Genomic DNA, 25,357 nt, shown 5'->3' on the forward strand with positions numbered 1-25,357 from the left:
TGGGATGTCTCCGCAGCACAGCTCCAGATGAAGCCGTTTCGGCAGCCAGCACCGACCACATGGCCCCAGGGACAGGCAGAGGATGAGGGACAGGGCCCACGGTGTGAACCTCCAGTCAGAGGTGGGACTCTGTAAAAAATTGGTTATCTCAGACACGTGCTAGGTAAGTGACAAGTTAAGGTCCAAAAATTGGAAAACCCACCCCTCTTCGGGCTATTTTGCAATCTGTAAATAGCACATTATTATTTTTTTTAATTTCATTTTTTATTTTTTATTTTTAAATATACATAAGGAATACCTCCCTGGCACTGAGTAAACGTGCTGTTCCCTTTCGGGGAGGCAGGAAACCCTTCCTTATGAACACCGCGAGGGGAACAGCTGCTCTTTCGCGCTGCCTGCAGCCAGGGCTGGTGTTCGGGGGCCGTGTGCCGGGGAGCCCCGGAGGAACCCGGGGGGACTGCGGGGGGCTGCGGGGAGCCCCGGGGAGCCTCGGAGAGCTCCGGGGAGCAGCGAGGAGCCGCGGGGAGCCCCGGGGCCGGCAGAGGGCGCCGAGCGGCCGCGGGAGGCGGCGCGGGGCCGGGGGCGCGGGGCCGGGGGCGCGGGGCTGTGCCGGGGGCTGCGGGCAGGCGTCCTCCAGCCCCGGTTTCCCGGGAGGGAGCGCTGCCCGCTGAGGAATGGCTCCCGGCCTTTGTTCCGTGACGGATGACCTTAAATATTAACCAAACGCTGTGCGCTCGCGCCCAGCCCTAGCTCAGAGCCAGGATGAATCCCGCAGGACTCCCCCTGGACGCACTCACCAAATGAGGGCTCTGCTCTGTAATTGCGTTTCGGGGGCAGCAGACGTCTTCTGATTCATTTAATATGTGCCGTGTTGCATTTGGTGCAAGTCAGATACATAACAGAAGCCCTATTACCCTGAAAGTACTGCTGTTATCAAGTACTGACTTAATTACAGCTTTATCTAAAAATAGATCAGGTTAGCCTGACAGAACCCATTTTTCCCCATCCCCTGCTGCTGGGTGTTGTTTCCTCCCTTCGGTTCCTGGCTCACCAAGCCCAGCATCAGCTCCTGCTTTGTTTTCCTGAGACCAACACCAGGCTGCCAGGCCATCGTTGCCCACTGACTTAATGGCTTTTTCTCATTCCCTGGAGTTTTCCCAATCTCCCCAAACTGACCTCCGTGTTCGGGTCACCCGGGTCTGGCTGCCTGGGACACCTCTGGCTTGGGGAGCTGCCCGGTGACCCCCAGGCAGGGACGCGGTGCGTTGCACAGGGGTTCTTACTTCTGTAGCTTTCCATGGCTGCCTTTGTTCAAAAACCCACCCAAGGTAAGGCCTGTAGCTGCTATCTACCCATGATCATCACTTTCCTCTGATTGTTATGCGTTTTCCAACGTTTTTATAGCCAGAAGCCGAGCCAAGGCAAATTTCTTCCCACTTGGGAATCTGCTTTTTGTGCCTTAGTGGTGTCAGTGAGTGGCAGTGGTGGCTGGTGGAACCACGGACGAGTCCCACTTCCACATGGCACTGTCAGAGCTTGGGGCCATCCATGGGCAGTGCCATGGGCTGACGCTGGCCCCGTTCACTGCCCCGCTGAGGCTCCCTGGGGCATTCTGAGGGAGCAGCAGCTCTCAGGGTGCTGGCAGAGCCCAGAGCCTGGACCAGCCGCCTGCTCCTGGCGCGCCGTTTGTTCCCCCAGCCTGGCAGCGTCTGCCATCCGCCAGAAGAGGGCTGCTGCAGGCTCCTCCTGCCTTTGGAGAGGGCTCGCTGCGTCCCACAAATGTATGGGGTGGAAGGAGGCCGGGCGGAGGAGCCTGGCTCTCCAGACGTGTTGGGAGATGTGTCCAAATTTCTCCTCTTGCCCTGTTGCCTAGGAAAGCTCTTCCCTCCTCACCGGGTGTGCGGGAGCAGAGGGAGGTCAGCCCAGGCACCGCAGCGCCCAGCTCACTGCGGACAGCTGCCCCGGTCGTTGTGGTGTGGGGTTTTCCGATCTGAACCCCAGGAGAAAAAAAATAATGGGGCTTCAGTGCCGGCTCCAGGGGATACCTCACTGCCCAAAATCTCCAAGAATTTCTTATGTTCTCTTTGTCAGCTCAGCCATTTGAGCAAATAGTGTCAGCCAGGGCTGGCCACACAAAGCAAGGTCGGTTATGGGCCGTTCTCCTGGAACAGAGGCACTTGGAGCCGGCACAAAGAAATCTCTGTCTGTCCTCTTCGCTGGCATCCTGGCAATTAACCCAGAGAATCGCAGCTTGCCCTTGTCTTGGGCACTAAGTGCCCTCCTGCAAACCTGCCCCGGTCTCTGCTGCATGGCCTGGAGGCTGCCTGCCCCCATCTCGGCTCCCTGCGGGGTCTCTCTGTGCTGCCCAAGTGCCGGGCACGGGGCCCCGGTGGGTGCGGGGGCTCAGGGTGCCGGGGGATCCCATCCGTGCGGGAAAGTCACGCTGCCGGCACCGCACCGGGAAATGCGACGCGAAGGAGGAACTCTCCAGCTTCCAGAAGAAGTGGTTACCAAAATACCCAAATGTTTCATTTTTCTGCACTATTTGTAAGCAATGATGTCCAGAGAACATCAAACTTTGCAGTCACCTCAGATCAGACGTGAGTAATGTGATGTAAAGCACGCACGGACAGTGTTTTCCAGCGTGTCCAGTTTTCCCCCTGCAACCTCCCAAGCAAAACCCACGAGCAGGTGCTGCAGCCCCGCAGGGACCCGGCCCAGCCCAGCACATGGGGGGCCTGTGTGGGCTCACTGCAGGCTGTGTGGGCTCAGGCAGCAGGGCTGACCCGAACACCAACCGCACCAAACACCCCACAAACTGCCCCTCCTGCGCATCAAGGCTTCGCGGTGCCGGCGTGCCCTCTCCCCGAGGTGCTAAGGCAGCCGGTATCTCCGTCTGCAGATGAAGACGTGGCTGACCCGGGGGACTTTTCCTGTCCCCGCAGAACAATGCCTTGCAGAGGCTGCTCTGGCGCTGCAGAGGAAGCGGGGTGTGCGCCAAGGCGCTGCGGTGCCCTCGGAAACCCAGCCCTGCCCTGCCACCGTCCTGTAATTAACTGCGCGCCCCAGAGCTAAACAGGCGAGGTGGGAAAGGGTCGGTGGTCCAGATAATCTGCTGGCAAAGGCTGTGACGGCTCATGCCGGTATCTCCTGGTCGTGGTATTTAAAAATAAAATCATTGCATGTCCAGACTGGGCCAGTGGACTCGCATGAGGAAGTGCTCTTGGGTAATTAAGAAATGTTCTTTATCCAATTTGGCGCTGTACTTCCTACAGATCAAATTATCGAAAGATGAATTCAATTTCAAAATCATTTAACAAAATCTTTGGTTTTGCTCTTTTTAATGATTTATATGTTTTGTTTTTTTTCTTGTATAAAGTCACTGAAAACTCTCAGTATGGCCAATAAAGCCATAATGAGCAAGAAAATTAATTAGACAAAAACAAAGGCAAGGGGAAAGAATGTAAGTCATACTTGGGCAATATTGCAGAACATACAGCTCACTGAAGTCCAGCCCACTAAGAAACAAATATTTAACTGCACAGTAAATAACATATTTTTATTCTAAGAGGGGCCCATTCCAAACCCAGGCCAAGGGAACACAAACAGGCAGGCAGCCCTGCTCGTGCAGACCCCGCGCTCCCCTGCGTCCTGCCGCTGGGAGTGGAAAGCGATGAAACCAAAAATGGAGAGGAACGAAACGCGGGTCTGGCCCGTGCGCCAGCCCTATTAATTAAGAATTGTTGTTGGTTTCAGAGTTGCAGCTTGGTGGGGAAGGGCTGCGCCACCCGGCCGGCAGCAGGCAGGGAACGGGAGGAGGGCGCCGTGGGCGTGCCTGTAGCCAGGTAGCGCGTGGAGAGCTCTCCAGCTGCTCTGTGGCTTTCGTAGTGAATGCAATTGCTCCCAATCACGGGTATCTTATCTGCAGGCTCCAAGGGCACGTCCTCTGCAAACACTGCCGTGAAAACAAACACCGGGCAGTGGTGGGGTTTCCGACTGCAAGGCCAGCACGAGGAGGTGGATCTGCTTACTGCGCCCGTTCCCTGGTGGCTGAATGTGCTGAGATGCACTGAGCGGCGCGAGGACGCTCCAGCACGGTGACCTTGAACAGACAAAATACAGGCCTGTGAAAATAATTGAGGTGAGGGCAAAATATAGGCCTGTGAAAATAATTGAGGAGAGTTTTGTCCTCCTGCTCCCACAGCTGAATGCCTCAGGCAGCTTCATTTCACCTTGTTCCTCAAGAAGCACAAGGAAGCTCTGCAGGGACTGGGGGGACGGGCAGGCTTTCTGCCTGGGTGACACGTTCACGTGCTGACATGGCAGAAGGTGGCAGCATGGGGCACGCAGGGAGCCCGGCCCTCACTGCCATGCCTGCACACCTGGACTGCACACCTGGACACCTCCATGCCTGTACCTGGACTCCTGCTCGCCTGCACAGGGGCACCGCCAGTTCTGACTTGGCTCCATGCAGAGCTCCGAGGTGTACAGCACCACACAGGGCCGGGTATTAGCATTTTAATGACTTGTACCCTTTCCCTAGACCGGTTTGGACCAGCCTGGCACTCACTATTACTGCACCCCAGCCCGTCAGGTGCAGCCGTGCATGGAGCTGCCTCGGGCTGCAGGTGGATTGCGTGCTCAGCCCAGCTCCCTGCAGAGGTGGGGGAGCCTCGGCTTCCTCAGGTGGCGTGGGAGTGAGAGGAAAAGTTGAACGCCTCAAATCCTCTCAGCACAGAAGAAGTCACTTCCCTCGAGCAGGACAAGACATCTTTTATTTCAAAGGCTTGGTGCCTTTTGGCATGGCTGCTTGTCTGCTGGAGGAGCACGGGGCTGGCACGCTGCCCCGCAGGGCAGCTCCTCCTTCTTAAACTCATTAACTTTAGAAAACAAAATGCAAACCTGTTTCCTGGTTCTTCCTCTCTGTTCTGGTACCCTACCCCACCTGCAGTTTCACTTTTCCTCTTTTGATTCCTTTCAATCCCCAGGGCTGTGCCATCACCTTGACGCCCCCTCCACTGCCCCGGGCACCACAGGTCCTGACCATGAGCCCAGAAACCGGCTTCTGCTCGGCTGACATTCCCCAGGGCTGTACCAAGGGGCAACAGAATTTCAAGCCCTGAATTAGCAGGGGAGGGTCGGCAAGTGCTACCCCCAGACCTGCAGAGTGACCGACCAGCGACGTGGGTGCTGCAGGGTGCAGGGCGTGCAGGCTGCTGGCCAGGCAGCAGCGGCCCCAGCACCCAGCCCCAGGAGCAAACGCTTTGTCTGGATTTCCGGGCAAAGCCAGTATGTTGAGTGGGGATTTCCACAGGATTTTGGAGATTTGCTAACTGCTTTTGAAGATATTTTTATCCAGGAAAGGCAGTGCCCTTGCTGTAATTATGAGAACTAACATGATTTCCACTAAGGCTAATAGTGACAAGTGGGTGGAGAACTGGTACCAGGGCAAAAGTGGGTGTAAAGGACTGTGTGCCGAGGGAAAGTCTTAGTCCCATTTCCAGGAGCAGAGACAGAGAAATAGGCAACGCCGATGTCTGAGACAACTGAGCAGAGCAGGGAGGAAATTAATATTTACATTCAGAGAGCCAGCACTCACATCCATCTTACAGGTCGCACCAGGGCTAATGCGCAGCAGACATCTCTGGAAACGCTCCAGAAAGGAAACTGGAGTTTGGTTTGGGAACCCCTGTTTCTAATTCCTGGAAACATGGCTTCAGATCAATTTCACAGTGGTTTGTAACTTTTTTCCAGTGGTTGTACAAATTTGGGGAAAACATTCCTCTCCTTGGAGCTGCCTTATGATAACACAGCTCTGCTTCAGCGGCCGGGGGCTCAGAGGGGCTTCGAAAGCACCTCGGGAGGCGCCTGCAAGGCATCTCCCACCCACCCTGTGTCCCCGGGGAGCAGCAGGGTTAGCGCTGGCTGCTCGCTGTGTGCCTGTGCTTTTATTGCAGCCTGGCCTTGTACGTGCAAAGAGAGCGGGCGCACGGCTTCCCTTGGACTGGGGCTCGAGCTGCACCGCACCCAGCTCGCAGCCAGCTCCTTTATGGCTGGGTCTGCTCACTGCTCCGTGCGAGCCACATGAAGGTAGAGCCAGCACCGTGGCTGAGACGGGCAGCACGCTGAGCCACAAGGCATGGGAAGGACTCGGTGCCTTGCCAGCTTGCCCAGCTGGAGGGGGCTTGGAGCTTGCAGGTGCCCCCCAGGGGGGTCCCACCCTGCTGGGTGCTGCTGCTGGAGCCAGCTGGGCGAGGGAGCAGCTGCAGCTGATGGCTGTGGGGAGCGGGGTTAAAGTGCTGCTGCTCAGCCTGGAGCAGCCCCTGGTGGCTTTGCAGCACCCTGGGCGTGCTGAGCACCCTGCCTGCAGCAGCAGGACATGCAGGGGCCTTTCTGCTTGCTGTGCTGGGGCCTGTCTGCACCTCCTGCACAGCCTGGGGTAGGTGGTGGTGTGCCCTGGGATGGGGCAAGGAGGTGTTTGGTGCAGGTGGTGCCGAAAGCCTTTCTGCCCAGGTTTGGTGTAGGGCTTGTGGCTTTGCTGCAAGAGCTGATCTGGGTAAATCCTGTCGGCGTGTACCCTGGGGAAAGCTTGCTGCTCTTTGGGCAGGGAGGCTCCGGTGGCTGGCTCTGTGCTGCTGTGTGGTGTGGTTGCAAAGCCCTCCTGTGGAGCTGAGCCCTTGTGGCCCAGAAGGGAGCTGTGGGCATCTGCTGCTTACAGAAATCACCCCCTGCTTCTCCCAGATTGCCAGCACCATCCTCGTCTGCAGCCTCAGAGCTACCAGGTGGTTCTCGGTTGGATTTGTGGTGGGTCAGCGATGGAAGGACATCAGCTTCAGCCCTCGGCAGGCACCATACATGGGACAGGTAGGTGTCATTGCGGGGTGCGTGTCGCTGCTGTCCCACCCCTGAGGCACACATCAGGCTCCTGGCAGCTCCTTGGTGTTGCACCCGCTGCCTCTGCCCACTGCAGCAGCATCAGGGAGCGTTTCCCCATGGAGCATTTCCAGCCCAAGGCCCGCATGGATGCAGGCTAACGCTTTGTTTGGGAGGAAGTGAGTGGCAGCTGCTTGGCTGGTCCTTCGATGAGATTTCTTATTTCCTGAAAAAACGAGAGTAAGAATAGACAGACTGTTTGGCCTTTCCTGACAATGAAACTTTGTCATATCTAAAATTAACCCTGTTATTTAAATGCTTCTTCCATGAACATCTTTGAAGATTTCATAGCCCTCAGTCGGCTTATTGCTTTGCCATTCCAGCTTCCTGTGCTGCAGTAATTTGCAGGGGCATGACTAATTGCACTTTTCCATTTAATTGAGAACTTGTTTCTGATTTGGCCTTTGTTTTGCTGTAGCTTGGGCAGCCTGGTTGATGCCTCGTTGCTGCCCCGAGTGCACCTGACAGTCCTTTATGTTCCTGTAGCAGAAGCTGCTGGGGAATTCAGGGAATGTTTACAGCTGATGCTGTTTTCTTTTGTTGGGATTCCTCGATGTGACTGTGCAGGTGAATCTCACTTCAAGCAGGACTGTTCTAACCCTGCTTCTTAGCACTAGAAACCGCTCTACAAGGTGGCTGTCTTGGTTACAGGTCAGTGAGTTGAGCAGCAACTGTGAAAGGAGCCTCTTAATGACATGAATTCATGCAGATACCTGGGCTTGAAGCTCAACATTTTTAAAGAAAAAGAATAAAATACAAAAAGCAACCCAAAATGCTGCAGGTGTATATGTACCAGCAGCACCTGTAGGAAATGGACGAGCCTTCCCCGAACCCCACACCAGGACGGGAGATCTCCGCTCCCCAGGGCCTGCGGCCTGCAGCAAGCCGCTGCCATTCCTGCGTGGGGCTGTCCTGGTTACAGCTGGGGACAGGGACACTTAGGGCCTTCCAGTGTCTGAGCCAGAGCACTGATGGGTTTCCTTCATCTTTAACACGGAGTTGAGGGGAATGAGCCCTGAGGGGCTGGGAGCACCCCAAGGCCTTCCAACAGTGGGTGCTGTGGCTGCCAGGCCAGGAGCGGGGCTCTGCTCGATCCGACATCTGCCAGGAAGATGAGCGGGGTGCTGGCTTGTGTTATCACCACAGCTCCCTCAGATGTGGTGGTGCGGGCTGGGTTTCATGTGTGTGAGATTCCTGCTCTTTTCTCAGCGCTCCCAGGTGCCTCTGAATGCAGCAGAGTGGGGCTTGGCCCTTCAAATAAACCACCTTCCAACAACAAATGCCGGATCTGTGGTGTGCATGAGAGCCAGGAAGACTTGGTAGCATGAGTAGCTAATGGCCAGTTTTTCAAAAGACAGATAATAAAAAAGATTTATTTAATGTACTGGAGGCTAACAAGGGCAAGCAGCGAGCCTAAGGTTTTATAGATGGGACCGGGGTGCCCGCCCCTGCTGGATTTTTGTCTCCAGGAGATCTGACCGCTATGCTGAGGCCCCTTTATGCTCCTGGCCCCTGGAAACGTGCCCAAAGGCCGGGAGGAGAGGCTGCAGGGAGAGGTGGGCTGGAAAAAGGACAAGAGGAATTGACGAGAAAGTCTCTCGATGGTGGACAGATGCAGGTGCAACTGCTGGGGTTGTGCCTGGGGAAGGCAAGGTGCGGTTCCCCTGTGAGCCGTGCAGAAATCCTGCTGGCTGCATGTAAAACAGACACGTGCTCAGTGAAGGGAGCGTGGTTACCGTGCTGCAGGGGCTCTGGCTGGCTGCTGCAGCCACATGCAGAGCTCTGCCAGGTAAATGCACACCCACTGGGACAACATCGCCTCCTCAGAGCAGGGGCAGCCCTTGGGGCCTGCCCCACAGCTGTGCTCAGGGCTCCGCCAGGCTCCAGGGCCCGACCTGGCAGGCTGGCGGTACAACAGGTCAGTACGTGCCCTTTGGTTTACAACGGGGAATTTGTGCAATTCCTTGTGATGGTTCAATGTATTATATGGGGGGGGGGCGAAAAGTTCCAGATACAATGCTTCATCTGTGCTTGGTTCAATAAAAAAAATCCTTGAGAGCAAGAAAGATGTGTGTAATAAAGTCGTGCAATAAATAGACCTTGAACATTGCTGCCTGGGGGCAGTTCCAAGCAGCCTCTCGTGCAGCTCCTGGGCTCTGACGGCCAAAGTGCCTGCTGTCATCTCCGGGGGCTTAAAGAAAGGTTTTGGTGTGCCCAAGCCTGGGTGCTGGGAGTCCCATCAGTGGTGGTTTCCCACCTTCCCCAGCCCCCCATGACACCGGTTTGTGCTTCCATGGGATGCTGCCATGGGGAACGGGCAGAAGGAGGGTGGCAGGGGGATGCAGTCAGGGAGCTGATCCGCCTGGAAGCTCCTGATGTGGTAGAAATGGGAACCTGCCCGACTGAGCTGCCTGACCTGCCTGCCCGCCCCAGCCCGTGTGGGTGCAGGGATGCACAGTAGTGGGGCTGATGCTGTCACAGTCTCCTTTCCTCCTGCTTGGCCTTGGCAGGGCTGTTATTTGATCCCAGAGTGAGCCAAGCTAGGTAGAAAACCTTTTTATTCCTTTTTTATTTTTTTGTTTTTAACGCTGGATTAGCTTTCTGCTGACAGCGCTCCCCAGGCGAGTTAGCTCTGGGATGAGTGAGCAGGAGAACGTGCCAGCGGGCAGCCAGAGCACCGCGGCTCTGCTCAGGTTTGCAGGCACAGAGAAGGTGGCTGGGGGCTGCCCAGTCCTACACTGGGGGCTGCCCAGTGCTACACTGGGGGCTGCAGCACTGCTGGGCCCCTGTGCAGTGCCCATCTGAGCAGCCCACCTGAGTGTAGGACAACCAGGTTGCTTAAAAAAACAACAAAACACAAACAGAAGCAGGCAACCACAGCGAGGGATGCAAGCCCTGAGCCACAGGGAGGAGGACGTGGAAGTTTGTTGTTTTTTTCCTCTTTGGTGGTGTTCTCTTACAGCTTGGATGCAGTCGTAGCAGGATTTGGCTGGGTTACCACTGTCGCTGCTCCCCCCCCCCCCCCCCCCCCCCGCTGCACAGCGGCTCAGGCACAATGCTGGGAGCCAGCCGGGTGCTGTGTAAGCAGGAAAAGGGGAGACGCGGCGCTGGTCTGGTGCGCTGATCGCTGCCTCTGCTGCAGTGTGAGGGATTTCGGGCATGTGAGCAGCCGGAGCCTGCTGCTCCTGCAGGGGGGGGTGGGAGAAATCCAGGTACTGCAATCCCTTAGGGCAGCGCCCTACAAACCCAGTTACTGTCCTCAAGTATCAGTGGCGGGTGCTGGAACGAGCTCGTTCTGTGAAAAATAGAAGAAGATAATTAAATAATGATAAAAAAGCCAATTATGGGTGGTGTGGGAGGGCGCTTGCAGAAGGAGCAGCCCAAGGCGTGTGCTGCTGGGGTCAGGGAGGGTGCTCCCAGGGCTCGCACCCCGCGCTTCCCCGGGGCTGCATTAGCTAATTACCGAGGCACAGCCCCCAGCTAATTACAATCCCCCCCCCCCCCCCAATTACCGCCCCGCCTCGCGCCCACCCTCGTGCTGGCGCGCCGGGGGGCGGAGCCCGCGCTCGGTGGGTGGAGCCTCGGCGCCCCGCCCCGCCCCTCATTGGCTCCGCGGGCGCAGGAGGCGTGGCCCCGCCGCGCGGCCGCCGATTGGCTCCGGGCGCGGCGCGGGGGGCGGGGCCGGGCGGGGGCGCGGCGCGGCGCGGGCCGGCGGCGGCGGCGGGGGGGAGGCGGCGCCGGGAGCCGCGAGCCCCGACCCTGCCCGGGCGGCGGCCACCGAGCGGCTCCGGGACCCCTCCGGGACCCCTCCGGCACCGCCACCGCCACCGCCACCCCCGGCCTCAGCCCGGCCCCGCCCGGCCCCGGAGGGAGCAGGCGTGCGGGGAAGCCCCGTTGCAGCCGCTGTTAGATTTGGGGGTAATTCGGGCGGTTTTGGTCATTATTAGCAGTATTTTTTTTGTTGGAATCGGTCCATCCCCGCCGGCTCGCGCTGCGGCGCCATGGGGCTGCCGGCGCTGGAGTTCAGCGAGTGCTGCCTGGACAGCCCGCAGTTCCGGGAGCGGCTCCGCTCGCACGAGGCCGAGCTGGAGAAGACCAACAAGTTCATCAAGGAGCTCATCAAGGACGCCAAGTCGCTCGTCGCCGCCCTCAAGAGTGAGTGCGGGCCGGGGGCGGGCCCCCCAAATCCCCCCAAACCCCCCCAAACCCCCCCCAAACCCCCCCAGACCCCCACACACCCCCCGGGGCTGGGAGCTCGGCGGGGAGGGCCCGGGGGGTGCTCCCCGGGGGACCCCGCGCTGCGCCCCCGCCGCGTTTGGGGCGAGCTCGGGGTGTGCGGGGCTGGGGGCTGGGGCTGGCTGTGGGGTCTGCTCCGTTTTCCAAGGAGCATTGCAGAGCAGCACGCTGCCCGGCCCTTGTCCCGGGGGCTGCCGCCGTGCCCGGCCCTGCTGGGGGCTTGGTGGGGTCCCCCCAGGAGCTGCAGGTGCCCCCAGCGCTGCCGCCCCCGCTCCCGGTTCCCCCGCGCTCGCTGCCTGCAGCGGGGAGCCGGCGCCGTGCGGGGCCGTGCTGCAGCCCTGCGGGTGCGGTGCTGGGCTCTGTCGGTGATCTTCCAGTTATTTCCCAACCCGAGCGGTTCCGTGAACGCATCTCCGCCTTCAATCCGTCCTGGCGTTAAATGCCAGCCCCTGCGAGGGGCTGCCAGGCTGTCAAGGAGCCGGTGACGGCACCCGTGCTGCATGGCACGGCAGCATCAACCCCAAACCTGGCTCTGGTTTTGGAGCACCTCATCCAGCCGTGCTGCCACGGGCCGGCAGCGCTGCCCACGGCTTTGTGCTGGAGCCCTGGGCAGGCTCTTGCCCTGTGGGTTACCCGTGCGGCCACCAGCCACGTGCTGCACCAGCCCCGGTCACCGCTTCCTCCCGCAGAGGCACGGAGGTGTGAAGCCGAGTGGGGCTGTGGGGCTGTCACTGCTGGGGGTGAGGGCTGGCAGCCCCCCCGGCTCAGCATCTCTCTCCCTGCAGGGCTCTCGTGGTGCTGCAGCTCGCCGGGAGCTCCAGCTGGTGCTGGTGGCAGATGGGTGCTGCTGCTCCCGAGCCCTTGGTTGGTGCCTCCAAGCAGCTCGTGCTCCTCAGCCTGGCTGTGGGCAGCATCCTGGGCTCCTTCTGTGGGTGTCAGCACCGAGGGCGTGCAGGGCTCGGGGTCCCCAAAGCCCCGAAACCACCGTGCTCCCCTCCTGGGGTGAGGGGCTCGGCTGGTGGCTGGGCTCCCAGCACAGGGCGTCAGCCTGAAACCGAAACTTCTTGAGGTCTTGGCAGTGTCCTCTTGCATTTTCCTTCCTCTTGTGCTTTCGTGAGCGTTTCACATCCTCTTTGTCTCGAGACAGGCGCTGGGCGCGAGGGAAGCGTGACTGCGGCGGGGAGGGGCGGCGGGGCAGGGTCGGTGCCGTGGGTGCGTGGTGAGGAGGGGGCTCCGTCCCCGGCACCCGGCACGGCCCCACCGGCACCGTGCTGCGTGTCGGGGGGTCCCCGCGTGGATTTCGTGGAGAGCTGCTGTGCAGTCACCCTGGTTCCGCCCGCCGTGGGGGTGCAGGACGGGGTGACACCGCCTCGTAGCGTCTCCGAACTTCATTTAAAAAAAGGGATCCAGGAGGTTGGGGACAAACCTCGTGTGGCGGTGGGCTGGTCCTGGTGAATATCCTGTGATGTCTGGGGCACCTCCGGAGCGTGAGCGGCTGTGGGGCTGTCGCGCTGCGTTCCCCAGCCAGCGGCTGTCCCTGTTCCCATTGTCTGCCTTTCCTGCTCGCTGGCAGCGACAGCGACCTGGTTTCCAGTGGAACGCGTCCCTCTTTCTCCCTGTATGCCACACATAAATTATTCACAAAGTTTTGCAAATGTGGAGACCTGAAGTGAGGCACAGATAACGGCCTGGCAGCCTGCAGGCCGGGGGACGTGGTCTCTGGCACAGGAGTTGTGGTGACCAACACTACCGGGGATGGTTTTCACCCCTTTGTGCCCCTACAGGTGTGCAGGGGCCGTGCCCATGGTGCCAGCTTCACCCCCTTGTCCCTTGGTGAGCTCGGCCCCACGTGGGTGCTGTTTGTGCCGAGGGGCTTGGGAAGGGGCTGGTGGCAGCCTGGGCCGTGGCCGGGGCCATCCCTGTGCCTGACCCTGGGTTTCTGGCCCTGTTGGGTGCATTTCGGGCTCCCTGCACGGCACCCAGGAGACCCAGAGGTGCCACGGGCTCGTCCCCTCCTCAGGCACCGTGTGTGGGTTGGGGACGGGGCCGTGCCGGGGATGGCAGCCCCGTGCTGAGCCGCCTGGGTGCTGTGTGGCTGCTCTGCTCCATCCCACCAGCCCCCAAGCATGAATTTGGAGCCACCAAACTGGTCCCTGCCCAGCCTCGGGGCTTCCTCCTGGCAGCACGGAGCTGGGGCCTTGCCATCGCGGGGGGTACGGGTGCCTGTGTTCCTCCTCCTCGGCACGCAGAGCTTCGGGCCGTGCGTGCCGGGGTCGGTGCCGTGCGGGTTTGGTGCCGTTTCTCAGCACCTCCTCCAAAATCCAGCCCTCCCCAGCTGTGTGCTCCTCGTGCTGCTCCTCCGCAGGGGGCTGCCGTGCGGGGACGGGAGCTGGTGCCCCAGGGTGAAGCTTGGCTGGAAGCAAAAGTGAAACTTTTTTTTCCATTGTTTAACCTGAGCGATTAATTCCCTTCTGGTATAAACAAGGCTCATTCTGGAAATAAGGAAATGCCTGGAAAGGCACCGAGCAGTGATTTCGGCAGGAGCTGCTGCTTCTACCCTGCCTGCTGACTGTCCTGCCCTGGTGCCCGAGCTCTGTCGGGCACTCGACTCCTGTTCCAGCCGAATTGCAGCAGGTGAGGGGATCTCGTGCTTCGAAGTCTGGCCGCTTCCCCTGCATCTCCCTGGGGCGCTGCTGCAGGTTCCTGCTCGCTGGGTTTCCAGCAGCGGCTGTCTCTGGTTCTGTGGTGATGTGCTGCTCTTTGGGACACCTCCATGCTCCAGGAGCCCGGTGGCCGTCCCAGTTACCCCATCTGCAGAAGCTGGGAGGTGGACGTTACCCCCACCTCGCTGCGTCACAGCCCTGCCCCCGGCCAGCAGGGAACTGGGCACGGTTCAGGGCTTAAAACCTGGGTTTTCTGCTCTGCTGCCTCCTCTGCTTCCCCCACCGTGTCCCCGTCCCTGTGCAGCCTGTGGGAAGGACCAGGCGTGGGGCACTGCGAGGCTTCCCCCCCCCAGCTCCCTGCCCTGCCCCTGCCAGCCCGGCACGGCACCGAGCCGAGCGGCAAAACGCGGCGCTTTGTTTTTTCTTCTGAGCTGAGTGGCTCTGATTTTTCTGCTTCATTTGTCCAGCCAAGGTGCAGTTTTGCAGCCAGCCCCAGCCTCGGGGCTCCGCCGTGTCAGGAGGGATTTTCCACCTGCCCGTCCTTCCTGCAGGCTGCGGGGAAGGTTTGGTGTGTGCTGGGGGAGCTGCCCTGCTGGCGGCACCGGGGCCGCAGCGCTCCTGCCTCCTTTGCATGACCTGCACGGCCTGTGGAGCCACGCGTTTAAGGGCCTGGCTGGGATTTTATTCAAATGAGGTGCAGCACAAACAATAATAACGCTCTGCTTGATTTCCAGCACAACCTAAAGGCCCCTCCTCTGCCTCCCCAGTGGAGGTGAGCAGCAGGAACGTGATGCTTCCACTCGCGGCAGGGTGCTGCGCATCGTCCGAGGCACATCACTGCGCCGGGGGTGGCCAGACCTGGCCCCACATCCATGCCAGAGGAGGAAGCTGCAGAGCAGAAGGGCTTGGACAAGCAGGAGAGTTTGCATTTGTGACGATGCCTCTTAAATCCTGCAGGGAGGCAGCTCATTACCAGAGCTCTTGCTCATGTAGAGCTCTGACCCGAGGCGCGCATCCCGGCGCCGCGCTGCGGTGATGCTGTCGGGACAAGTGGCTGTCCCCACGCGTGGCAGTGGCACGGCGAGGTGCCCTGCAAACAAGGGTTCAACAGGAGAGGTTAAAACCAGCCCTTGGGTGGTGGCAGGGGGGTAAGGAGCTGCTTTGAAACGATCTTGACTGCGCTGCCAGAGCCAGCATAGCAAGGAAGCTGGTGCTCTGAGGAGGAAAATCCAAAGCTGAAGGTGGGCGCAGAGGGGACCTCTCCTGGAGGGGCTCTGGGCGGGCTGCCTGGTGTTCCTGCAGCACCAGGCACCTGCTGGCTGTGCTCTCAGTGCATTTGGCTGCACGGCAGTTTCGGCAGGGCTGTGGCTGTGCCAGGGGGAGCAGCAGCCCCGCGGTGCCGAGCGGTGTGAGCGCGGCGTTACCGGCACGCTGGGGGCAGCAGGAGGGGCGTTGTGGTTTGGGGGCATCAACTGATGATGGCATTGAAGACGTGCACAAGGAAATGCTGTTTCCTTGGCGGTGCTCGGGCAGCTCTGCGGGCTGTGCTTCCCCCTGCCCCAGCTGCTCCGGGCTGGGTGGGAGCTGCGGCTCCTCCCTGCAGTGCAGCGGCAGCGCCCCGGCACGAGCGAGATAAGGCTGGAGCGCAGTGCCAGCACCTGCTGCTCGACTGGAGAAACCCCGCACCCCGTCGGGGCTCATCCCTCCGTCCCGGTGGATGGAGCAGTGGCAGCTGGGCACCCAGCGTGGGTCCCATCCGGGCTGGTGGAGGTCCCCTGGGGTTCCCCTGTGAGAGCAGAGAGGTGACCGCGTGCCCCTCGGCTCCTGCCTCATGGGCTTTTCCCCACAATGAGAGGAGTGGTGCCTGACCCTTCCCCAGCCCCAGGTCTGGGCTCTGTGCTGCCCCCCTGCCAGCCCCAGCCTTTTTGGGTGCACGGGCTGCCCTGTCCGGGCTCACATCCCTCCACCAGCCCTGCTGTGCCCGAGCAGAGGAGGCAGCGAGGGGCTCCCGAAGCAGCTGGCCTGCGCGAGGTGCGGCAAAGGTGATGCCACAGAGCCCGAGCTGGGGTTCTTCTGCTTCGGAGCATTTTGGGCAGCCCTTCAGCTTCCTTTTGGCACCTTGCAGCAGCTCACCCAGCAGGAGGATGTTGCTGTGCCAGGTATTCATCGCCGCTTTCTTTCTTTTTTTTTTTTTCTGACGTGTCAATTTTAAGCACAGCCAAACGAGCCAGCTTCATACGCGGCGTGATAAATAGATTTAGCGTGACCCGGTGTGGGTGGGGAGTGGAGAGAAAGCGAGGGGGAGCTTGTACTCAGATCCGCACAGCTTGTTCGCTTCACTGCTGCTCCGCGTGAATCATCTCCCCTCTCCTCCGCGCGTGTGAGCGAGCTGTCACGGCGCGGCCGCTCCAGCAGAGCAGGGCTGTTTGTCTCCCTTCTCCTGGCACGCTCCCCCCGTGCCGGGAGCGCTCTCCCACCTCTTTGTCTTCATTGCTCCGTCCTGGCGGCCCTGTACCCGCTGTGGGCTGTGGGTGCGTGCACCTGGGGCACCACCCGGGCTCTTCGGAGCCTGGATGGTTTTGGGGTGTGTGGGGGAGCAGAGCTGCTGATCCCATCCCGATTTCCCCAAGGCGGTCACCGGGGCTGCGGGTGGCAGTGCTGGCCGGGCTGCGTGCCCGCTGGGACGCGCCGCGGGGCGCTGAGCGCGGTGCGGCGCGGGAAGGGGACATCTGTTAGTGCCAGGCTCGTCTCTGGCTGGGTTCACGCGCAGCACACGAGCCTCCGAGCCAGATGGTCCCTGCGTGCGAGGCTGCGCCGCACATGGGCCGGGGCCGGCGGCGCGGGAGCGCTGAGGAAGGGGCCGCAGATGTCGCTTCCTCCGCTTGGGCACGCGGCGCTCGGCGCGGGCTGGCGGTGGCTGGGGTTCAGCCAGCTCGTGCACCAGCTCCGTGGTGCGGTCGCTTTGCTTGTTTTCGGCTCCTGGTGCTGTTTTTTTTTCCTTTTTGATTACCTTTGGTTAAGGCTGGAGAGGCCGTGCCGCGTGTCCCCGTGCCCCTTCCAGCCGGGGGCTCGGTGCGTGCTGCCCCGCGCCTCCCCCCCCGGCCCGGCTCCGCGCTTCTCCCAGAGACAAAAGCGCTGCCTTTGTTCCGGGCTGCAGTGCAGAAGAAGCTATTTTCAAAAGATACAGACTGTTTATCTACAGGCAGGCAATAAATAGCTCATAAAACTGTTGGAAAACACAAAGTTTTTTTTTTTTCCAGGGACGGGAGCTGCAGCCTCGCCTGCACGCGGTCAGTGCCGCAGCGGGAACCGCGGGGCCTCTCTGCTGGCCCCGGGGCTGGTGCTTGGTGGCCATGTGCTGTCCCCCAACACATCCACGTGCTGGGTGGTGGCCGTCTGGGTGCACACCCACGTGCTTGGATCTCTTTAGTGGCTCCTGACCCTGCTGCGGGACCTGGGGGAGGCTCTGTGCCCGCGGGGTTACCTGTGAGCCAGCTGGGGCGAGCCTTTCCACCAGCACTCGAAATGACAAAGATTTCTGTTCACTGCTTTTTTGTAGCAGAACCGGTGTCTGGCCAGAAGGATGCCCTCGTGGGATGCTGGTTGCTTAGCAATGTTTTAGAAGAAATACCAGCACACAGCCGGCGCTGCGTGGCGTCGCCTGCGTTCCCCCTGCGGCCGGCACCGCTTCGCCCCGCGTGCGCTGGGGGGTGGGTGGAGTGCGGCTCTTCCTCTCCCAAAATCTGGAGGCAGAAGGGCCGCAGGTGCTGCTGTGCTGGGTCGCTGCTTCCTGACCCAGAGGCTCCGGGGTTTGTCCCTGAGCGATGGGGGCATCTCCCCGCCGTGTGTCATCTCCAGCCCTTTCCACCCGTGGCCCCGGTGCTTTGGGCATGGCGGTCACCCCGGCTCCCTCCTGCGCCGCTCCTCGTGCCCATGCCTCTGCTGGCACTCGGTTAATTTCTTACTTATTTTTTTTTTTTCCCTGTTGAATCAGGGAAAAATTGACTCACTCGCTGGTGACATTTCCGTGAGCACGGTGGGATTTTTTCCTGCTCTTTGGTGGAGGAGCAGCGGAGGCGAAAGGATTTCCGCAGGCTCCCGGGGAGGAAGGGGAAGCAGGCTGCTGTGAGGCTGCTGGCCGGGGGCGTGGGGCCGACCCTGCTCTGCTGGGACCCTGCCCCGGCCCTGGGCAGTGTGGGGGTCCCAGGTCCAAAAGCTGGGCTGCTGCCCCGTTCCTCAGGTCATCCCACAGCCAGCAGAGTGCTTATCGTTTACGTGTGCCTCTGCTCTTTTTTTTTTTTCCCCATTTATTTTTCCCAAATGTGCCCCCGAGAGCTGCTTCCTTGGAGGTGAGATTTCCATCCATGTCACCTGCTGCTGTGGGGCTGTGCCACCGCAGAGGGTGACAGCTCCCGGGTGTCACCAGAAGGGCTCAGACCCCTTCCCCCCCCAGGCACCCCAATGTTTTGGCACCTGCCTGCTGAGAAACCAAGCAGGCTCCCTGCTGGGCTGGCTGTTAACTAATTAGGTTTAATAACGAGCTAATCCAAATGCGTGGCTACTGCCTGGGGTAATCTGCTCGGTGGGGCTCACACATGGTGTCTGGCCGGGGGCTGGCGAGGGGCTGTCCCCCTGCGTGGGGACACGGCCGGCACGGTGCGCGGGCTGCCCCGCTCGGCCGTCTGCGCTGCTAATGGTTATTAACTTGGGCAGGAGCAAATTTCTTTTGGATTAGTGTCCTCTACATCGATTAACCGTCTCAGACGGAGCGTTTTATTCTAATGAAATGTGATTCCAGGCTCCAGCCAATGAATTATTGTGGCAATGAGGGCAGAGGAACCTGCGCTGTTCCTGTAGGTCATCCTTCCAGGTCTTAAGGAGAGGGGAGAAGCAGAAAGGGCTCAGGGGGGGAATTGTAATTACGGAGGAGCTCAGAGGCCCAAAGCAGGCACTGCAGCGGCCGGGGACGTGTGTGCTCTCCTCTAGCCTTGGAAGGGATGGGGGAGAGGCTCGGTGCGGCTGCTGCCCACACGCTGGGTGCTTTTTTGTGACCCATCCGACGGCGCTGTGCACAACACTGCAGGGTGCGTGCCCCCGAGGGTCAGTGCTTGTGCCCAGGGCAGTGGTGAAGCCTTTACGTGCTCACAGGGGACCGATGCTGTTGGCACTGCCAGCGGGCTGGGGCTGTGCGGGGCCCCTGCTGCACATCGGGGCACGGAGCCGCCCTGTTTGCCCGTGATGTACCTGGGGAAAACCGGTGGAGAGGGCGCAGGGGTGGCTGTGGGGGCAGCAGGGCACGGGCGTCCCGCAGGCAGGGGGAGGCGCAGCCCTCGAACCCCCTGCTGCCGGCACGAGCTCGAAATGTCTTTCATAGTTTCGGGCTGACAGCCAGCCAGCAGGAATGACACGGTGGCCACTCTCTGTCCGTGTTGCTGTCCTCACAGCAGCGCTGTTCCCAAATGCCTTTGCTGACCCTGCTGGTGCCATTAGCCCCCACGGGGTCTGTCGGGCGGCTGCCTCGGGGCGTGCCACGGGGCGGTGGTTTTCCATTTCCCTGCCGCTCCCCCGAATTCTCCAGGCACTTGAGCTGTCACCCGCCTTTGCCGTTTTGGCGTATCCTCCCCTGTGCCGGGTGTGCTGGACGCTTGTGTTTGGTTTTCTTCCCAGCCCTCCTCTGCCCCTACCTGCGCGCCCTCCCCTCGGAGCCCAGCGCGCTCAGCCCCGCGCTCGCCTCGCTGCCAGCAGCCACTTACCGAGGGGATTATAGGTTAGGAGGGGCCTGGGGGGAGTTCTGCTATAAAACAACACCAGGATGTGAACGAAAATAAACACGGGGCAGAGTGCCAGCCCTGGTAGCTGGGTGGGGAGGCGCAGCGATGTGCTCTGCTCGGTCTCACTGCCGCGCACGCGAGCCGCACGGTGGCCGGGGTGGCCCCGCACCCTGCACGACCCCGGTGCTTTGTGGCCACCAGCCCCCGGGACAGTGCTGCTGGGGGGTCCCCATGCAGCCACCCCATCCTACACGCAGCGGGAGCAGCGAGCTGCTTTCCCAGAGCACAGCACCAGCGGGTGCGTGGGCTCCTGCTGCTGTGCTGTGGCTGCGCTCATCCCCTCCTGGTGGAGACCCCGCGTCGTGGGGCCGCTCAGCCCGAGGATGGCGCAGTGCCGGACCCGGCTTCCAGCCCCTTCTCTTCCTGGGTGCCCACAGAGCCCTTTTGGGGCCGTTTGCATCGCTTTGTCCTGGCTTTGCCTGCTGCTTCCCTGAGCTGACCGTCAGGAGGCGGCTGGCACTGCTCTGCCCTGCCTGGCAGCAGCGCGCAGCTCTCGCAGCCTGCTCTGGCGTTGCTCAAGCTGTCTGGTTTTCTGCTGCTTTCCCTCACCCCTGCCCTACTGCACCTCTGTCCTTTCTGCTCCCGGGCCTCTGAACCGGGCGTTTGTGGAGCCCATTAGGTGCCTTGGTTCCCCCCTAAATAACTTCCTTAACGCAGAGCCAGGGTAGGGCCGAGCTGTGCCCTGTGAGCGGTGTGTGCTCTGCGTGGTTTGCTTTGGAAAATCCCCTGCGGTTTGTGGAGCCTGTGACTGCTCAGCCCTGAAGCTCCCGGGCTGCACGGAGCTGTGCCTCCCTCCCTGGCCACCAGGCTTTGGCAGCTCCGTGGCGAGGCTCATCCTGACAAGTGCAGTTTGCATCCCAGGAGTGACTTCCAAAGAGATCCCAGATGATGCGAAGTGTTAAAATGTATTTTCATGAAGGGATTTTTGCAGATTTCTGAGAGGTAAATTTCCGCACGGATGGAAGCCTCGGAGCAGTGCCCCTTCATGCCAGGGCCCCCAGGGACCAGTTCAGCGACCACCCTGGGTGTCCTGGCTTCCCTGTGTTTTTGTCCACCGAGGGACAAAATCTGTGTCAGCAGAGCTGCTGCAGTGATGTCGGTGTGATGGGAAGCGCACGGACAAGCGCTAAGAAAAGCTGCGCAGGAAGGGCGGGGAGCTGTGGTCAGATCCGTGCCCGGAGCGTGGCGAGCACAGGGGCTGGACCAGGCCAAAATGCCCCGAAACTGCAGAAGGTTCGGGCTGGTGGAGTTCAGAAAAGGCACAGGTACTTTGGGGCAAGGAAGAGGGCTCCGACTACCGATCAGTCTCCTCAAACCCAACTTCCCCTTGCCTCAGCTTCCCGCGGGGTCCCCGTCCCACGGCAGCCCAGGGCCTGCTGTCCCCGTGCTCCAAGGAAGCCTCCCTCACCTTCCTGGAGCTCCGGCAGCGTTGCCTGGAGCCCTGACGTCCTCCTGGCTTCGTCCCTCTTGGATCCTCGGTGCCGTTCATCGGGCGCCTCTTTGCCAAGCATCCCGGCCTGGCAGCGCTCCCGCAGCGTCAGGGATTTGGGGGTGGGCGCTGACGTGGCCGGGGTGCTGGCTCGGGGGGGGGAGCGGGGAATAATTTTAGCTGTGCAACCAGGCGGGCCTGCCAAAGGCTGACTTTGTTTTTCATGAAGCGCAGAACTTTTATCTCTTAAAATACCATGAAAATAATTCATGTCTTCAGCGTGTTACTCAAATCTGATCTGCTGTTTGAGCCCGGTCAATAGTCCCATTCATCCCACAATGGGTGCTCTGTCCTTCTGGCAAACATTTTGCCGTATGAATCCACTCTGAGTGTGTGAAGCGAGGCATATGATGATGCATGGGCTGGAGAGCAGCGCGGCGTGCTCGGCCGCCCAGGGCTCCTCGCTCTGAAACCTCCCTGCTGCCGGGGACAGGGCGCTGGGTTTTTTGGGGCTTGGCACACCCAAACTTCCCACGTCTCTGCTCTTGGCACCGAGGGGCTGTGGCCCACGGGGACCCCGCTGGGCTCTGCTGATCCGCTGCGTTGTGGACAGGTCGTGGGTGCCTTTGGGTGCCTTCCCCTCAGGCTGGTTGCAGGGGGTGTGAATAAAGCCTGGGCTCGGTGCCTGGCCTCTGCCTCCTGGTTCCCAGTTAGTGCGGGGTCAATTCCTGGCGATGCCTTCAGCCTCCTTGCCAAGGGAACTGCTCTCGAGATGTCCCAGGAAGCCTGACACAGGCTCCCCCGTTACGTGTCCCAGCTGCTCTGAGAGCTGCAGCGGGGCCTCCACGCAGCTTAAACAGCTCAGCCAGAGCCGGTGGCTGCAGCAGGGGGCTGTTGGTGGGGTCAGCCTGCCTTTACTGCAAGCCACACGCCTGCCCTCAGCCCTCTCCTCCCCCTGTAGGGCCATGAGGGGCAGCCCCAAAGCGCCCAGACCCCCGGCGTTCACAGGGGTGCCCGCGTGGGGCTTGTGCCCAGGCAGTTTTTAAAACCAGAAGGTGGACTGAGTGTAAATGCAATTTATTAAAGATGCAATTTATTATTTATTAAAGATGCAATTTATTAAAGATGCAATTCCCTTTTATTTCTGAGAAGCTGTAAGGGACGTGTCGGGGGGGAGCCTTTGGGGCTGTCAGAAGTGAGCGCTGCGATGCCAGCGAGCGGGCTGGGTGTGGGCACGGGGAGCAGGCACACGGTGCCCCTGTGCCGTGGGGTGAGGGGTGTGCGTGGCAGGGCAAGGGATGCTCCTCGTGGCAGTGACAGCAGGGCAGGGGGCAGGGGGCTGGAAGCAGCTCCCGTGCTGCCAGGGACCCCCCGGTCCCTGCTGCGGGCCTGGCCCAGCCGGACGAGCCCGCTGCTCCCTGCGGCGGGGGAAGGAAGGGGCAGGCGACGCGGTTCCTGTTGTCCAATTCAGCTTTAAATATAGATTATTAAGCAAGTTTCTTCACAGGAAGTGTAGAAACCCCGCTCTGGGTGAGAACAGAGTGTTTCAGGGGACGGGCGCTGAACCTGCGGCGCAGCGAGCGGCCGGCCTCCTGCATCCCCGTGCCCTGCTGGATCTGCCCCGTAATCCCCAATTTCCCTCGGCACCTTTGGTCCCTTCACCTGCCTGTGGTGCCCCTTTGGGACGCCCCGCTGCCCCGAGGGCGATGTGCCAGGGGGTGCCAGCTCTGCAGGGCACGGAGCAGCGGGGCCGTGCCTGGGACGGGGCTTTCCTCGCGCCGGGAGGGTGCGCACGGCCGGGGTTACGCAACCAGAGCGCCTTGGTTGTAGGGCCGGCCTTCTGCAGCGCTTCCAAATGCCTTTGGGAAGGGCTTCAAAACCAAACACTTCAGTCCCCTTGCGGTTACAGAAGCTGCTTCCCAGAAGGATGATGCAGCCGAGTGCTCGGGGCCAGGAGGTGACCCCGGGGAGGGCTGAAGGGGGGAGTGGGCGTGAGGGGCACGGGGACGCCAGGCAGGAGAGGGGCTGCGGGCTGCTGTCCTCCCGGTCCCCGTGAATTTTGGAAGGAGCCTGGATTCTGGAGCCGTGAGGCCATGCAGACGGGTGCAAGCTCTGCTGCTGTTACCTGACCGGAGCAGGTTTGCCTCGAAGGACACCGGCGACCTTGCTGCTGGGACCCGGGCGCGAAGGCAGCGCAGGGGAGCTCACCCCATGGGTGAACGCCGCCGGGAGCTGGCTGTGGTTCGGCTCGGGGTTACGCAAGGGACTCGGAGCAGCATGTGAGCCGTGCGTGGGGCTGTGGCTGTGGTTCAGCCTCCCCGATCAGTGTCCCACCGGGGGCCCCACGCGTAGCTCCTGGTACCCGCGGGCTCTCGCCCCAGCGCTGCAGCTCGGCGCTGCTCTCACGCCCTGCCTGGGCAGCGGGGTGTGTGGTGGTGTCACCGCCCGCTCCTTCCCCGTCCCTCGTCCCCAGCTGCCTGCAGCTTTCTCCCTTTTGGCACCCTGTCTGAGTCGTAACCCTCCTCCAGGAAGGGCAGAGTTCTCAGGAAGGGGAGCGCTACTGTAGCTGTTCCCGTAACCGTTTGAGCTGGTAACCCTATATTGCAGTAACGAGCCCATACATCACTTTTAAAAGGGCATTTTATTTAGATTGCTCGTTGCCGTGGTTACGCAGCTGGACCTCTGGCATGCCGTGCTCATGCTCGTGCCTGCTTTCTGTCAGATTGACTTTCCAAAAGGGATCCTCCTCCTGAAACGGGTGCGGGGCGCCTCGGGGCACTGCCTGCAGCACCGGGTGGGGATGGAGAGGGGGAACGCAGCAGGTGAGGGAGAGCGTGGGGCACCAGAGCAGAGGGGAGGACAGGCAGGAACAGCACGGAAACCCGGTGACTGCAGAGTTGGCCATTGTTTTAGCACTCTGAGGGTGAGCGCGCTGACCCGCATCGGCACGCGGGCGCCTTCCCTGCCTGGCGCAGGAGGGGAGGGCAGGCAAGCCCCGGCTGCACCCGTTACCTGCAGGTGAGAGGGATTTGGGGTCGGTGCTGCTCAGCCCGTGGGTGTCTCCCCCTCCCCAGACACAGGTAGTGTTGGGGCACAGAGGCAGGGCTGGCTCCCGTGGCCACGGGCACCGTGGGGGCTCTGCAGGGTGCACAGCTCCTGGCCCCGCGGGCACTCGGCCACCACGCGGCTTCCAGAGCTGGTGGGGAACGGCCTCGGCCGTGCCGGGACCACCATCTGGTGGTGCCCAGGCCCCAGGCCAGCCGTGCTGCTCAGGCAGCAGGATTTTTCCGGCTTCGTGGTGTTTTTGCGTGATTTTGTGGCCGGGTGGTGCAGCCAGCCAGGAGCTGGAAGCAGAACTGGCGCAGCGCGGCTTTGACTCACGCGCGTGGGGAGCTGCGTGGTGGCTCACGAGGGAAAGCAGAAGTTCCTCCCGAGCCTTTGCAGGATTTTGTTTGCTCACCCACAGCCCGGGGGGAGGCGAGTGTCTGTCAGTGAGCTCTGCGCAGGGGCGAGCACCCTGCCCTGCCCTGCCCTTCCCCACACGCCATCCCTTGCGGTGCACTTAGGGCTTGTCCTGCTGCCGAGGGGGTTCCCTAAAACACTGACGGGCAGTGGGATGCGAGGATGTGATGGGCTAACAGGGACTGGGCCCCCCTGTGCTGCCCATCTGCTTTCCTGGCCCAGCCTGCTGCTAATTTTAGCTGCTGCAGCACCCTGTGAATTGGTGGTGTCACTCAGCGAGCAGCTGGGAGTGATTTCCCTTTATCACCGCCGCGCTGGGAGTTATCTCCTTCCCCGTCAGCCTCCCCTCCCTCTATGTATACGTGCTGGGGGCCATCGCTCCGAAAATCTTCCAGGCTTGGGGTGCCCCTGCCCAGGCAGCTGCTGGGGCTGGGTGTCCGTGAGCCCGGCCGGGTGGCCCGGGGTCAGCGCGGAGCTGGCGGGGAGGAAGTGGCTCCTTGAGTCATTAACGTCATCTCATTAACATCCACTCCGTTGCCATTCCACAGGAGGCTGCGGGGCTCCTGGGGACCGGGGTGAAGCCCCCGAGCTGCCGAGGGGAGGTTTGGGGGGGCCGTGCCGCTGCTGCCCTCAGTAACTCCTGGGGGTCCCCGAGCAGCCGAGCCCCTGCTGCTGCCCGGCCCTGTCCCTGCTGGCGTTTCGGTTTTGCTGCTGCCTCAGGAGCTGTGTGAGGGCAGCTGGGCAAAGCTTTGCTCGTGGACTGCACCAGGAAAGCAGCTTTAATGCTCGGAGAAAGGTTTAAG

General features: G+C 61.1%; 1 protein-coding gene across 2 annotated transcripts in view; it reads left to right on the forward strand.

Moving 5' to 3' along the window:
* Positions 1-10,841: 10,841 nt before the first annotated feature.
* ARHGAP26 (Rho GTPase activating protein 26) overlaps positions 10,842-25,357 on the forward strand; it is a 119,481-nt gene continuing 104,965 nt past the window's right edge. For both annotated transcript variants that reach the window (XM_032197243.1, XM_032197244.1), the window contains exon 1: positions 10,842-11,088. In XM_032197243.1, coding sequence (XP_032053134.1) covers positions 10,935-11,088 — 154 coding nt within the window. In that variant the 5' untranslated portion in view covers positions 10,842-10,934. The remainder of the gene's footprint in view (positions 11,089-25,357) is intronic.

This window comes from Aythya fuligula, chromosome 14 (genome assembly GCF_009819795.1).
Source record: "Aythya fuligula isolate bAytFul2 chromosome 14, bAytFul2.pri, whole genome shotgun sequence".
Classification (NCBI taxonomy): Eukaryota; Metazoa; Chordata; class Aves; order Anseriformes; family Anatidae; genus Aythya; species Aythya fuligula.